Raw genomic sequence first — 14,932 nt, 5'->3', positions numbered from 1 at the left:
TATGACTGTCTTTATATTGTGAATTTGCTTCTAGATTGGAGGTTGTTTGAGCCGAATAAGCAATGTTATCAAACTGATTGCAATTTTTTTTTGTCCGTGAAAATCTCTCCAAAGCACCCTCTACTTCTTAATAGGCCATGAACTAGATCAGAATCATTTTTTAAATTATTCCTACTTCAACAACTACAAGTCTACATTTTTACCCAATCTGGGAAGTGGCATCCACTGATGAATGGTTATACAACGATGGTCCTTATGAACTAATCGTTCAACACTTCTTACTTGACATAGCTTGTTACATGGGTCATGCATGGGAGCTTAGCTTCTGTCTCTTGTAAAAGTCTTTGCTAAGGACCAGAAAGAAGTGTATTTGGACTTAGAAAGTTTCAAATACTTTATCTGAAGTTTGCAAACACTGGGTATCTTAAAAAACCAAAATTAACTTAAATTGCAGAGGGTGCAATTCCCATAAAAGAAAAAAGAACACATACTTCAACTAAAAAATAAATTTCAAGAATATTGTCTTTACCTTATGAATTGCAAGTAGAGTGAGCCCATCTCAGGCTTCAACTCAAAACTATCTAAAGTCCTCTTTACTAAGTCACTCTGAAGATTTTATTATCTATACAGAGAAATAAAGGTTAAATGGGAAGATAAGAGATATTCTACATGTCTACCAACTTCTTAACAGCAGAGGCTTAACCCCCCTTTGATCACCAGGTTTACCATTGCTTCTAAAATTATGGAGTCGAATAGAAAAAAAAATCAATGCATTTTCTTTCTTTCCTTTCCTGAGTCTACTTTGGAGAGGAATTCGTCGGAACTATCCATGAAGCTAATTGATGCTCCACTTCTCCCCAGTTGTGCACTTTCTTAACCATGGGATGCCCATTAAGTGACTCACTTTTCGACCATGGGTATGAATTTTCATAATCAAAAAGAAGAACCTTGATTCCAACTTCCGCGCACTCAATAGCATACCTCGGATTGTCATCAATCAAAACATTTGCTCCCAAGGACCTAGCACAACCAGTTATCTAAAGTTAGTCAAACAGTGTACATACATAAGTCTTCCACAGGTCTAACAAGACAATATAGTGAGACAGAGAATATGATCTTCTAGCTAGATACAAAAACAAGAGGGGCAACAATCGTCTGCTTTGTAACATTATGTGAAAAAACTGAAAATGGTGTATCTAAGGTTGTCTGCTTTGTAACATTATGTGAAAAAGACTTAAAATGGTGTATCTAAGGTCAAACAACTTACAATAACAAGAGTTAAAGAGGCCTAAGGAATATAATTTTGTAAGTTAGCTAGATATCAAAATGGATGGTGGCATCAATCTTCTGCTTATGACATTATCTGAAAATGGCGAGGCATTGCAGAAAAATAGAACAAAGAGAAAGCAAAATGCAAAGGGCGATTGATAACATATACCTGCAAATATCTGATTTGGCTATTGACTGCCCATTCAGCGCAAAGTGATTCCCGAAGTGCATTTCCTGAAACAAACCTGGATAATGCCTCTCAATCCACTCAATCGTATGATCTTTGATGGCATTTTGCCGGGACCTATAAAACATTGGTCAAATTAGTTCCTAAGAAAATACCCCATGCAAAAGGTATCAATTAATTGAAGCAACCGAAGGGTCCTCAAATTACGTACGTCACAATTGATAGATTACAGAATCTAGACAACTTTTGAAGAGTCTGTTGAGAACCGGGAATTGGATGAATTCCAGTCTTGAAATAAGAGGTCTTGAAGAATTCATGGACACGGATATCAGCTGCCACAATATTTATGTAAGTTAAAAACAGCAATGTTGTCGGACCACAAATGCATAACCTTGAATAACAATATAACATACACAAATATCCCATTGAAAAACAAAATGAATGCATTGAAGGATCAAAATCAAATTAATCTGATGCCATATGTCTAAAGAATTGCAGCAGTCCACACCCATCAAGTTTTCAGTTATCACTACACTAGAAAACAAACAGCATACAGTCTGTTTATTTAAACTTTAACAATTTCAGTTGCCAATTGAAGTCTTTTCTATAGTCCAAGTATTATTTTTTTCTTGGTTAGTCAAAGTATTATAAATGTCAATTAAAATTAAGAAGAGCAATAGAAGTAAGGGAACAGGAAACAAAGGCGCGGCAAAACAATACATTCAGAACGCACCAAGAGAGATACTTGCTTGGAGGAATAGAGGCAAGAAGAGCATACGCAGAAGTAGAAACATCTAAGAAGAGAAAAAGAAGCAGGGTTGGAGCCAAAACAGAGGAAAAAGTGGCACATCAGAAGTAGAAGACAAAAAAGAAGAGAAGAGTGCAGGGCGGAAGAAGGGAGATAGCAAAGCAAAAACTGCAGAAGACGAGATAGGTAAACTAATCCAAAAGATGAAGAAAGAAAGATGGATAACTGTACTTGTATGCTGGAGTGTAGAACAAGCAGTTAGAAGTTGGGAGCATTCAAAGTTGAAGCCTGGATGGCAGACAGACAAAGCCGCAAAGGATGCAACCGATATGACCGAAGGCCTTAATCCTCTCCTTTTCTGTATCCCTTTGCAAGCGAACCATAGCTTAGAAAATGACACCAATTATAGGACACCACACTGAATGTCAATGTGCTTTGTTGCAATCACTTTTCACACTATTACCGATAATCTCTTTCAGGAAATCCATTCCTTTTAGCGTCTCATTTCAGTTGTTTGGGGAGGAGGACTGTTAATCCCTTATATGCTAGCAACCTAACTTAAAGAGTGAAGCAATTTGTCTATGAAATCTTCCAAATGCAGGGTCCTGGATCAGATAATATAGTGAGCATAAAAGATCGGAAAGGTAAACTTCATAGTAGGTCAACTTTGACAGAGTTTTCAGCATTGCAGAAGCATTACTTTCAATCTAATTGAAAAAAGTGAGACTTGAAAAAAAAAAAAAAAAAGTGAGACTAAAATGAGACCAAGGATACAATTTTATCAACGGAAGGAACTTGGCCATAATAGCATACGGAAGGGAAAAAATAATAGTGCTTAGTCACATTGACAACAATGGTGTCCAACAATTCCACGGGGTACCTGTTATCTCTCACCAGCACGAGGGACTTCTAATTTATCCCCTTGTATGCTATTACACTAACTTTTAGTGTGAAGAAATTTCTCTATCAAATCAGCCAAATGCAGGGTCCTGGATAGATAATATAGTGATCATGTAGGTAAGGTGATAAAAGAATGCTGCGATGGGATTCACAGTAGGTCGCCATTGCAGAAGCATTACTTTCAAATCTAATGGGAAAAGAGAGACTAAAGTGAGACCACAATGACAATTTTATTAACGGAAGCAACTTGGTTATAATAGCATATCAGGGAAAAAAAAGGAGCTTAGTCACATTTTTTGCGAAAATGATGGTATCCAACTATTCCATGGGGTACCTGCTATCTCTCAATGGTACCCGATAATTCTGCCCATCGAGGCATCAGCAAATGGGAAAAATTCACCTATGATTTATGGCCTCTATGCTAGATATATTTTTCAAAGACCACCTGGTACATATGTCACAAAAGGGAAAACATGGTGGAGGACATAAATCTTAGCCTCCCTCTACTAGGGTTTGAACCCTGGTCTCCAAGTTTTCCCCTTACTTGACTGCTAAGCCACACCCTTGGGTGGAACTTAGTAGTAATATTATGACCAAAATAAAATTAAAAAAACCTCACTCCAGCTTAAACTGTACCCTAAATGTCATCACCACTTTATCACAGAGATCACAAACACAAGCATGCCAAATACCTCCAATCTGAAGTGGATAAACAAAAGGAGAACAAAAGTTGGGAAAACACCTTGAAATAGTTGCTTCTACCTAAATAACTCAACTGAAAGGAAAGACCCAATAATACCTTCATCTCTTGAGCACTTCCATATCTGCAATGATTAGAGAAAAGGTAGCTCAGAAAAGTACAACGTTGCATGAGAAGGGATATATTAAGGTAACCAAACAAGTGATACCTCCTCAGTTACAACAGCATTTCGTAAATTTCACTACCATTTCTTTGTTTACCAATTTAACTCTTTTGATAGGTAAAAGTGGATTAATCGTTAATACCAATTAGCAATCAAGTAGAGGACCATTTGCGAAAGAAACCAATAAATATACACAAAAGTCAACTTACAAAAAAATGAAAACACAGAACCCAAAATGACCTCCTTACCAAAATATATAATTCCTAGCAACACATCTATCTTCCTGGATCCAAACTAAAACCTTTTCACCTAGATTACTTCCAACCTAAGTTGCTCGGACTCTCCTAAAATGTTGCCACACCCGTGTTGGATCCTCCAAAAATGCACTGCGTTTGAAGGATCCGACACGCACCCGATGACATTTTTGAAGAGTTTGAGCAACATAGCTTCTCACTACCATAATTTAAACCACACTTTAAAGTCTTAATTCGGACTGTTATCTTGTACTTGATCTCTTTTTGTTGTTCTCTTAGTTTGCCTTCTAGCCATGTTGCATCAATTTTTCATGACTCCTTGCCTATCTTCACTTCCACCCCAAGAGACTTCCAAAGTTGCCCAATATCTGTCTGTCATTTAGTATTTTGCGTTCTTTCCACTACAATTAAGGATATTGTCAACAACAACAACAACAACCCAGTGAAATCCCACTAGGTGGGGTCTGGGGAGGGTAAATAGTACGCAGACCTTGCCACTACCTCGTGGAGGTAGAGAGGCTGTTTCCAGGAGACCCTCAGCTCAAGAACAACAACTCAAAGTGACAGGGGAGATATAAATACAACAAAACAGCCAATACAAAAGATAGCGTATAATCAACAAATGAGACAATAACATCAAGAAAGATAAAGGGAGTGAAACGCAGTAAACAGCATAAGGTAAGGACTACTCCAAACGCTAACAACCCAAACCCTCTCAAGGGAAGACACACGCTAGCCCTACTAACCTTTAACCTTAATACGCGATCTCCACTCCTTACTAACCTCTCAAGGATATTGTCAAATCATGTAATTCAAACTTCATATTTGACCCACTTGCCAAATCTTCCTTGCAGCTCCATCATAACTGTTTGAATATGAATAGGTTTATACAATCCTATTAGAATAGGAATAGGAATAGAAATAGAAATAGGAATACTAAATAGTATCCTACTTGGTAAAGGATTGTATTCTAGGGTCTATAAATAGGGTCTTAATGTAATAATGTAGACATAACACAACAATTCAATAATATTCTTCTCATATATTTCTCGCATGGTATCAGAGCCTCTACGAACTTGGTAGAGAATTAAAGAGCTTCCACTGCCGGCGGGTGGCACCCATATATGTTGCCCGTCTGGCAAATGATTATGTTAGCAAAAGTTGGGTCACCATGCATCATTCTAGTGACTACTTTCTTATATCTAATTTGTGTAGCACCGTGCCATCATTCTGGTGACTACTTTTTCATATCTAGTTTGTGTAGCACTTTGCCATCATTCCAGGACTCCTTTTTCATATATAATTTGTGTAGCACCGTGTCATCCTTCCGGTGACTACCTTTTTTTGCATATCTGATTTGTGTAGCACCGTGCATCTCTCCGGACTACTTTTCATATTTAATTTGTGTAGTACCGTGAATTTTTCCGAACTATTTCTCATATCTGAGTAGCATAGCATCATGTGTCTTTTCAGTGACTCCTCAGATTTGATTTGCATAGTTCCATTCGTCTTTCTGGTGGCTCCTTAAATCTGATTTGCATAGGGTTGTGCCATCATTCCAACCCTACCCGTATAATTTTTCTTTTTCAGTAGGGTCGTGCCATCATTCCGACCCTACCCATATTATTTTTCTTTTTCAGTAGGGTCGTGCCATCATTCCGACCCTACCCATATTATTTCTCTTTTTCAATGGGGTCGTTCCATCAATTCGAACTATCCTATATTATTTCTATTTTCTAGTTGGGTTGTGACATCATTCTAACCCTACCCATATAATTTTATTTCTTAGATTGTGACTACTTTTAGCCATCAAATCTAATACTCCGGCATATGAGCATGTTCTGGCCAGTTTTTTCGGTGACTTGTTTAATATCGACTGTCTATTGATTCCAACATGAACCATGTACTTTATACTAAATTTTGAGCATTTACAATGTTCGCTACATTGTGAAGAAGTTTAATGGAGCAACCACCTAATGTTGTTGCTCAGGGGGAGTTTAGTAGCCTTGTATGTTGATTACATAAGTCACTCTATAGTCTGAAACAGTCTTTGCAAGCTTGGTTTGGGAAGTTCCAACACTGTAATTTTATCACTCTGTGTTTTATCGGCATTATGCATCAAATTCAGTATTTCATGAGAAGATCAAGCACATTGAAATTTATTGTCAATTTTGTGAAGTCGAGTGATCAACTTGCAGATATCTCACCAAGCCCCTCATCGGTCCTCGTGTTAATTACATTTGTAACAAGCTAGGTACATGAATTGTATGCACTAGCTTGAGGGGGAGTGTTTGAATATGAATAGGTTTATACAATCCTATTAGAATAGAAATAGGTTTATACAATCCTATTAGAATAGGAATAGGAATAGAAATAGAAATAGGAATACTAAATAGTATCCTACTTGGTAAAGGATTGTATTCTAGGGTCTATAAATAGGGTCTTAATGTAATAATGTAGACATAACACAACAATTCAATAATATTCTTCTCATATATTTCTCACAATAAAAAGTACCAGAATCCCAATAACTACTTTGTCATCTTAAGTGTATCTACTGAGATTCTTGAACGCCTGTGTTCATGTTGAATTGTTATTCATCTGCCACCTTCTTCTCATGCTGCGTCTATCAATTTTGAATTCAGAGAGGGAGAAGCAAGCCCACCATCACAGCAGGATGGGGAATGGGATTGAACTCTCAACTTTATTTTATAAAGGAGGACTGAACTCTCAATTTAACCTTATATTTGATATGATATCTTCTCATCCATCTGTCCTATAAAAAAATAGTTCTCCTTCCCTTTTTCGAACTTCATCAAACTGTGTCCACTTCCCTAAAAGACTTAATACTACAAAAAAAATTCATGTGGCACCTATTTTTATATAATAAACTATTTCTTGTGCTCTTAGATAGATCAGGCACCAGGAGATTTAGCACTCCAACTTCTTTTTTTAATCCTTACAAAAAAAAAAGTTATCAAATTGTCCATTTCCCATATACAATAGTATATAAATAACATTATAAATCTTCTTCCAAATTGGGTAGGAGAGGGCACTTTCTGTTCTCATCAGTTCCATCAAATGATTGGACGATATAGGTAAAACCATTCCAGGGCGCTGAGCTTTTAGTTATATTCAGTGTTATCAAAGGTGAAAAGCACCAAAAGCCATAGTCATCTTGTGAGATACCAAACAAAACGCAACACAATTGATAAGCATGGTACCTTGAAGAACTCATATACATGATACTCGGACACCGACTGATATGATGAGTAACGATCTGCAACAAATTCGTTGAGGGCTGAAACAAAGTTCCCAAGGACTGCAAACCAGCAAATAAAAACATATAAGGATGACAGGTAGCACACACAATCATTTAATATTTAGAGACATAACACAAATTTCTAAAAAATAAGAATTACAAGGAAAAGATAGTGAATGAAAATCAGAACCGCCAATATTATGTGGATAGGACAAGTAAGTTTGCAATCATATGTGTTTTAGATAAGCAGGATTACAGAACTACACAAAAATGTTGATAATGTACTATTAGGGTTCAGCATCTATGCATATGTAACTTTTCATCAAAAGGGGTTTCTTGCTAGCTACCCTGATGCAGGCATTAGCCACAATTGTAACAACCCTACATTTAAAGGGAAAGTTTAGTTTCAAGTACCTTCATCAACATCAACAGCTACAACGATTTTATCATGTAAATCCTGGTTAAAGAAGCCAGCAGAGCTTCCTCTGTGAGATGGATCATTGTTAATGTCAGAATGCTTAGTAGCACTACTAGTACTAGCTTCCTCCTCATCCTGTACCAAAATCGGATGAGGTGGAGCAAAAACCTGAAATCCATTCATATACTTATTGTTACTACCCGCACAACTTATATTTGAATCATTAGAAGAAGAAGAAGAGCAACCCCAAAGCCTGAGACCCATCGCCGCCGCATTGTTAAAAGGGTATTTTCCTCCACCACCCTTTGGATCAACGGAGGTAGATAAAAACTTAACACATGACAAAATCTGATTATACCCCTTGTTAGATAATACAAAGGAAGAATCTTTAGGTCCAACGGAAAAGGTAGATGATGTAAACGCCATTAAAGAATGAATCCACCAATTTTGATGATCAACACTAAATAAACGCTGCACACACCTTCCCCTGCTTATCATAACGATACTAAAAAGGATACCTTTCCACACATCTAGCAAAAACTCAAGAAAAAAAATGAAAACATCAGACAATGTCCTTATGTTTGTTTACTTCCCAATTAGCTTTTCAAATGCAAAAGAGGATTTTTATCAACTCCAAGAAAAAGGGGTTTTCATGCGATGGAAATTAATTGTGTGAATATCGAAAGAAACCATATACAATTACATGTCTAGCAACAAAGGGAGTTGCAAAATTACAGGTAGAGAAGAATTCAGCCCTAATATCCAGGGAATTCATCAATTGCCCTAGCCCAGTATGGCTGTCATTCGGGTCGGGTTTGGAGAGGGGAAAAGATGTTCGGCCCAATTTTCTACCTCATTTAGCGGGCTAATCGGGTCGGGTGAGTTTTTAATTATTTTTTTAAAAAAAATATTGTATTTTATATATATATAAAAGAGAACCCTAGGCCCGCCTACGTGGCGCCACCACAAACCAAAATTCTCTTTTAATTTAATTATTTCCAAACTAGTTTTCCCATTTCACGAAAAGTTGTGACTTTTATGAAAAGTTGCGACTTTAATGAAGAGTTGCGACTTTTATGAAAAATTGTGACTTCTATGAAAGGTTGTGACATTTTTGAAGGGTTGCAATTTTTCCAAATAGTTGTGACCTTTCCGATAAGGTATAATAAATATTTGTTCACACTACCCTTTGTTGTCTATAAATAGAGGGATTTCCTCTCATTTAAAAAAAAAACCAAAATTCTAAACTATTACTACTACTTCTTCTTTTTCTGCACAATTAAATATTCATGTACTTTGCTCCTATTGAGTGACTCACTACACCATTGCTTATGCTACAAATACTTGTATGTATTTTTACAGTCATTAATTTATGCTTATGTTATTAAGGATAAATGATAAGATGTTATACTTTTTATTTTCTTTTACACTATTAATGTTTGTTTCTATGTAATCTTGTATGTAAGATAATATAGTGTTTCAGTTTTATTGACCGATAGATTTTAAATATTATTTTTTAAATTCCGTGATATTAAACTCCCGCGTAATTTTACTAGTATATATATAATAAATAGGAAGAAACTTTAACATATATGTAAGTCGAATGGCAGCACAATAGAAATACATGTGTAAGTTTAAGACAACAATTTGTTAATTATTTAATTACCTTTTAATTTTTTTATAGCTTTTACTTAAAAAACATATCTTAAGAATTACCTTTTTTCACATTTTGAGTTTCATTTTATACTAGTATTTAGGTATTTTTAATATTTTCAACATATTTTTTAAGATATAGCAAGTTGTGCTATTTTACTTGCCTAGTGCGGGTTACCTCTCCTATGTGGTTTGCGAGCTATTGCATAGGAGCGGGGTTTTTACCCTGTGAGCACCCAAAGGGTAGCAATTGCGGGTTTCCCTTGTCATAAAAAAAAATTAAAAAAATACTTACTTTTGTATACATTTTTAGGTTATTGAATTTGTTAACTTGTTTAACATTTTAAACATTTTTTTCTTAATCATGATGATGGTTATTTATTCAATCTAATTTGAGTTTCTATTCCTATAAAACAATTTATATAGATTATAAATAATTTTTTACCACATTTAGGGCTCCTTCTTTAAAACAATTTGACGGATTTCTGTAAAACAATTTATATGGTAACTAACAAAGTCCTATTTCTGCAAAATAATTTATATTGTAACTAACAGAGTCCTATTTTTAGGTGTTATGAGGATATATTTTTTCAATTTTCTAGAGTTTGCTAATTAAACTTATTTAAATGAGAAAACATTTGATTCCAAAATACATAAAATTTAATCGCGATAAATTATTTTTTATGAAGACTTTTAAAAAATACAGTTTCAGAGCATGTTCCTGTAACTTCCACATTTATGAAAGTTAGAACTTCCATTAATTGTTTTGTTCCTTATTCTTACTTCAATTATTATTTATATTTTTTCTATTATTTTGTTCCTTATTCTTACTTCAATTATTATTTATACCGAATACTCATTTATGTTATCACTGTTTTGTAAATATTATTGAAGAAGTTGTGAGTTATGATAATGTACAGTGTATCAAACAAGTGTTTGAATGTTCATGAACGTTGACATATATGATTATGAGTACACATGTGTTGTGAACACGGCTGGCCAAGTTGCTGGGCTTGAGACTAAACCACAAAGAGACCCAAGAATTAGACGGCCCAATACTTGTTTTGCTTGGGATCTAGGTTGAGTAGACTTTAAATGGTTGTCATCTGCGGTTTTTGGAGGATTATGCGTATTATGAAGAAACTGTCTTTTCCTCTCATCTTCTTTCTAGAGTCTTAACTTCTCATCCCCATTCTTATCTCTATCTTTAGTTACTTGTTATTTCACTACTTCTCTTTGTAATTCAAGTGTTGTTATTATAATTTGGTTATCAATGAATATAATGTTTATGTATCTGTATTGAGAAATCGGGTTTGTTTCATTGGTGCTTTCATCCAGAGGTGTCTCTAATGGAGGACCAAAAAGTACTCAAAGCTTTCGTTGATGATTCAATCCTAGAACTAAAGAATTCTATCTCTAAAGATCTCGCTGAATTTCGTTCAATGTTGCTGGAAGTTTTGAAGGAAAAGGATAGGACCTCTTCTGAACCCCTAAACACAATTATGGACACCAAACTATGGCAGTTTCGAGGCGAGAATCTGGAGGCTTGGATAGTCCAAGCGGAGTATTAATTCGATTTCTATAAAATTGAGGAAGATCAGAAACTTATGGTGGTATCGTACTACCTTGATGGTGAAGCATTTCAATGGTACTAGTGTTTATTTAGGAATAATCAATTAACGAATTGGCCGCTGCATTTCGCTGATAAGGTGAGAATTCAATTTAAAGAGAAATGATATGAATCCGCGGCAAAGAGATTCCACAATCTCAGGCAGGTAACCTACGTGACTGAGAACCAAAATCGTTGTGAGGATATTTTGTCGAGTTTCGGTGAGTCAGATGTACAGGCACACATATATTCATCCACAATCGAGCAACATAACCAACTCACATGTTCATGGTGATCAATCAGAATGTAAAAGCAATACCAATGTGTGCAAGATGTTTGATGAACTGTCTAATAGGTACGAAGATTCAAATCCTCTCGATACATCCAACAAGCTTATTGAACTTTCCATTGCCCCTAATGATCTGTTAAATTCTTTCTCCCGACTTGTTGTGGTTAATGGTTGCAATGAAGAGGCTAAAAATGAAGATAATAATAATGAAGAGGACGTTGTTACCATCAGAGACGAACCTATAAAATTTGTTATTGCAAATGTGGATAAGCCTTCATTATATATTAATTCTGTCGTATCTATTCCCTGTGACCTTGCCATGTTTGATGTTCACAATATTTTAGATGATCGTTGGAATCAATTAATTGTTGGGTACTTCGGAAAAGCTTACCCTCTCGAAATTGTTCAACGTTGGGAGGAGATGTCTTCTATTCTTTCCACTCGTAGTTATGCAAAGCTTATAAACAGAGGTATAATTGATCTACTTCATGAACTTGGTCAGGCTATACTTATCTTAACTTGGTATCTATTTCCACCTGACCAATTTGGATTAGAGTTTCCATTTGAAGTGTGGGACCCTGGACGTCACTTGCTTGTGAATTTTTACATTAGCAAAATAATTAAAAATAAAATTCATGGTGTGCATAATAGCGATATTTTATTGCAGACAGATAAAAGTGACACTAATGATTCACCAGATGAAGGATCAGATAGTTTTTGGTTTTGCTTGCACCCAATAACACATGACTTGGCGTTGGTAGCATTGGAACCTTTGAGTTCATATTTCACAATTACAGGTGGTCAAACCTTATTCATTGAGTCCTCTGTTGGGTATAGTTGTAATGCATCCAAGGGTCTTTACATTGCAGGGGAAGTACACCTACTAGTTCTATATGCAAATTTTGATGCTAAACTTGAAGGCATAGTGCAAGAACCTCCAAGTGTGAATGATGTCCAACAATCTAGCCATAAATATTTATTTCCTCGACACATTGGTGATGTACATTTCTACTATGTTGCTGAATATGCCAAACGAACTGACTCTGCCTTCTTTCTCCTTGCTTTAATTGAGCTAGTGTTTATGAAAAGATTTCTCATTGAGAAGGATTTTCATGTTTTACCAGTAAAAAGGCGAGAAAGTTATAATGCAGATGGTCTTCTAGTGAGTGCTCCATATGCAGATGTACACGAAGATGTGAAGCACGACCTCAAGAATGATAGTAAACTTCCATGGACATATCATACTCTTTTTCATGTCTATTAGCGAGAATTTTGTTACAAGGAAGCAATACTAAGTGAGGCAAATTGTTCAACGCCATGGAGTCCTTTGTCATTTTTTAATTGTACGCACAATGAGGGGAGCATTGCACTTTGTTACACGAAGAAAACGAGGATGAAGCTTACTTGCTCTAATACTGATGTTTTTCTACCGTCTTACTTGGTTGAGCAAATGGTTGTTCCTTGGATTGGTTTTAGAAATGCTACATCTTTCTCTCTATCTATTCGTTTTAACAAGGATCCAATTCGAGCCAATGTGGAAATGCTAGCTATTCCAAGTTCTTCAACACTTCTTAGAATTCGTTACATGCCTCCAGAAGTTAGCGTCCAGAACTTACAGGTGCCACTGCCTTCTATGCTAAATCACATGGCAGGGAATTTACACAAAACAAATATTTTTGTGTTGAACTTTTTTGAGAAATTCTCTTACGAGAGTGTTACATTTCCCTCGTCAATTTGGCTCTACTTGAACCTTGAGGACAAGGTTCTCATTTCAGGGGAGAGTATTGTTGTGAACACGGCTAGCCAAGTTGTTGGGCTTGAGGCTAAACCACAAAGAGGCCCAAGAATTAGATAGCCCAATGCTTGTTTTGCTTGGGATCCAGGCTGAGTAGACTTAAAATGGTTGTCATTTGCGGTTTTTGGAGGATTATGCGTATTATGAAGAAAATGTCTTTTCCTCTCATCTTCATTCTAGAGTCTTAACTTCTTATCCCCATTCTTATCTCTATTTTTAGTTACTTGTTATTTCACTACTTCTCTTTGTAATTCAAGTGTTGTTATTATAATTTGGTTATCAATGAATCTAATGTTTATGTATCTGTATTGAAAAATCGGGTTTGTTTCAACATGTCACAATTTAATTAATAAATACATGCCACAAAAACTCATTATTTTTAATTAATATTCTTAACCATATACATTTTATGTAGAAATAAAAATATCTCAACTATTTTCTGGGGTGAATTTGTGGAATAAATCAAATCATATTTGGATGAATTCCAATGACAAGCTTATTGTCGTTGTCATGCAATTGATTAAGACACATTAATTTCGAGGTTATTTAAGTGTCTAACTTTACTATTCAAGAGAACTACACAATTAGAAAACTCTTAATAAAAATTATTAATTATGTAGGTCAAATTCCTGAGAAGAACACTTGGCACGTTTACACGCTTTGGATCAATTCAATTCTTCCTCAAGTTAACGAATTACTAGAAAAAGCTCACAAAGAATTACACAAATTTCTTCACCAAAGAGTCAATCTATTGCTACAAAATTGACATCTGAAGTACATGATATTGAGGATTTGATTGATTGTAAGCCCGTAAGTAATTAATTTTCATTCCTTAATTCAACACACTTTTTTTTATAAACAAAAAAATATAACAATAATTATTTAATCTCTATTTGCGGCAAGAGAATTATTTTATTGCGGCAAAGAGAATCCATCTAGAAATAGATCGTGGATGGTTTTATTTAGCATGCAAACAATGTGCAAAGGGGGTTGATGAAAAAGGGGGTCAAATTATACTGTAAAAGGTGTACCATTCAATCAGTCATCCGTAGGTATAACCAAAATTCATATTTTTCTCTCAATGTCTCATACAAATTCAATAATCTAATAGAATTAATTTTCAAGGTACAAACTGCTAAAAGTTAAAGTTTTGAATTTCACCGGCAAAATTTCCCTTATGTTGTGGGATTGGGTAGAAACAAAGATGATTGGAAAAACTGCTACTAATTTATTTGAGGTAAGTTAAAATTCTAAGCATGTTTAACCTTTATCTCTTAGGGGTCGTTTGGTGTGAGGGATAATACCATATAGTCCCGGGATTAAATTATAGTACAACTTATTTTGTTGTTTGGTTGGCAAGTTCGGGATAACTTATCCCGGGATTAATAATTAGTACCGGGATAAGTTATCCCTCTCTTTGGGTGGTATAGTAATCCCGGGATAAAATAGGTAAATGACAAAAATGTCTCTTTCAACCCTTTTGTTATATCAATTTTTACATTAATGAAAGGCATTTTTGTAAACAAATAAATTGTTCTTAAAATTTATTATTTTGAATACAACAAACCAAACACTCAATAAAAAATAATCCCAACACAACTTATCCCATCATAACTTATCCCAACATAACTTATCCCATCATAACTCATTTTCAAACCAAACGACCCCTTAAGTTATACATTTTG

The 14,932-nt window shown here is 35.2% G+C and overlaps 1 protein-coding gene across 1 annotated transcript; it reads right to left on the bottom strand.

Annotated features, from left to right (window-relative positions):
* Nucleotides 1–773: 773 nt before the first annotated feature.
* LOC125877795 (uncharacterized) lies at nucleotides 774–8,685 on the bottom strand. Its single transcript, XM_049559066.1, has 6 exons — nucleotides 7,898–8,685; nucleotides 7,446–7,543; nucleotides 3,904–3,928; nucleotides 1,668–1,788; nucleotides 1,439–1,573; nucleotides 774–1,020 (listed from the first exon to the last, which is right to left on the bottom strand). Exons 1-6 carry the CDS (start codon nucleotides 8,397–8,399, stop codon nucleotides 798–800), a joined length of 1,104 nt encoding a protein of 367 aa, XP_049415023.1. The 5' UTR covers nucleotides 8,400–8,685; the 3' UTR covers nucleotides 774–797.
* Nucleotides 8,686–14,932: the final 6,247 nt, after the last annotated feature.

The sequence above is a fragment of the Solanum stenotomum genome, chromosome 9 (genome assembly GCF_019186545.1).
Source record: "Solanum stenotomum isolate F172 chromosome 9, ASM1918654v1, whole genome shotgun sequence".
Classification (NCBI taxonomy): Eukaryota; Viridiplantae; Streptophyta; class Magnoliopsida; order Solanales; family Solanaceae; genus Solanum; species Solanum stenotomum.
The sequence above is the reverse complement of the archived record's forward strand: the minus strand, read 5'-3'. Positions and strand labels throughout refer to the sequence as shown.

What these genes read in the sequence shown, in the direction of transcription:
- LOC125877795 (XM_049559066.1), bottom strand. Translation starts at nt 8,399, where the DNA reads ATGATAAGCAGGGGAAGGTGTGTGCAGCGTTTATTTAGTGTTGATCAT. An exon ending in AGCTGTTGATGTTGATGAAG is followed by an intron (nt 7,544 to 7,897) that starts GTACTTGAAACT and finishes GCTGGTTTGCAG; the next exon opens with TCCTTGGGAACTTTGTTTCA. An exon ending in GCCAAATCAGATATTTGCAG is followed by an intron (nt 1,021 to 1,438) that starts GTATATGTTATC and finishes TGGTTGTGCTAG; the next exon opens with GTCCTTGGGAGCAAATGTTT.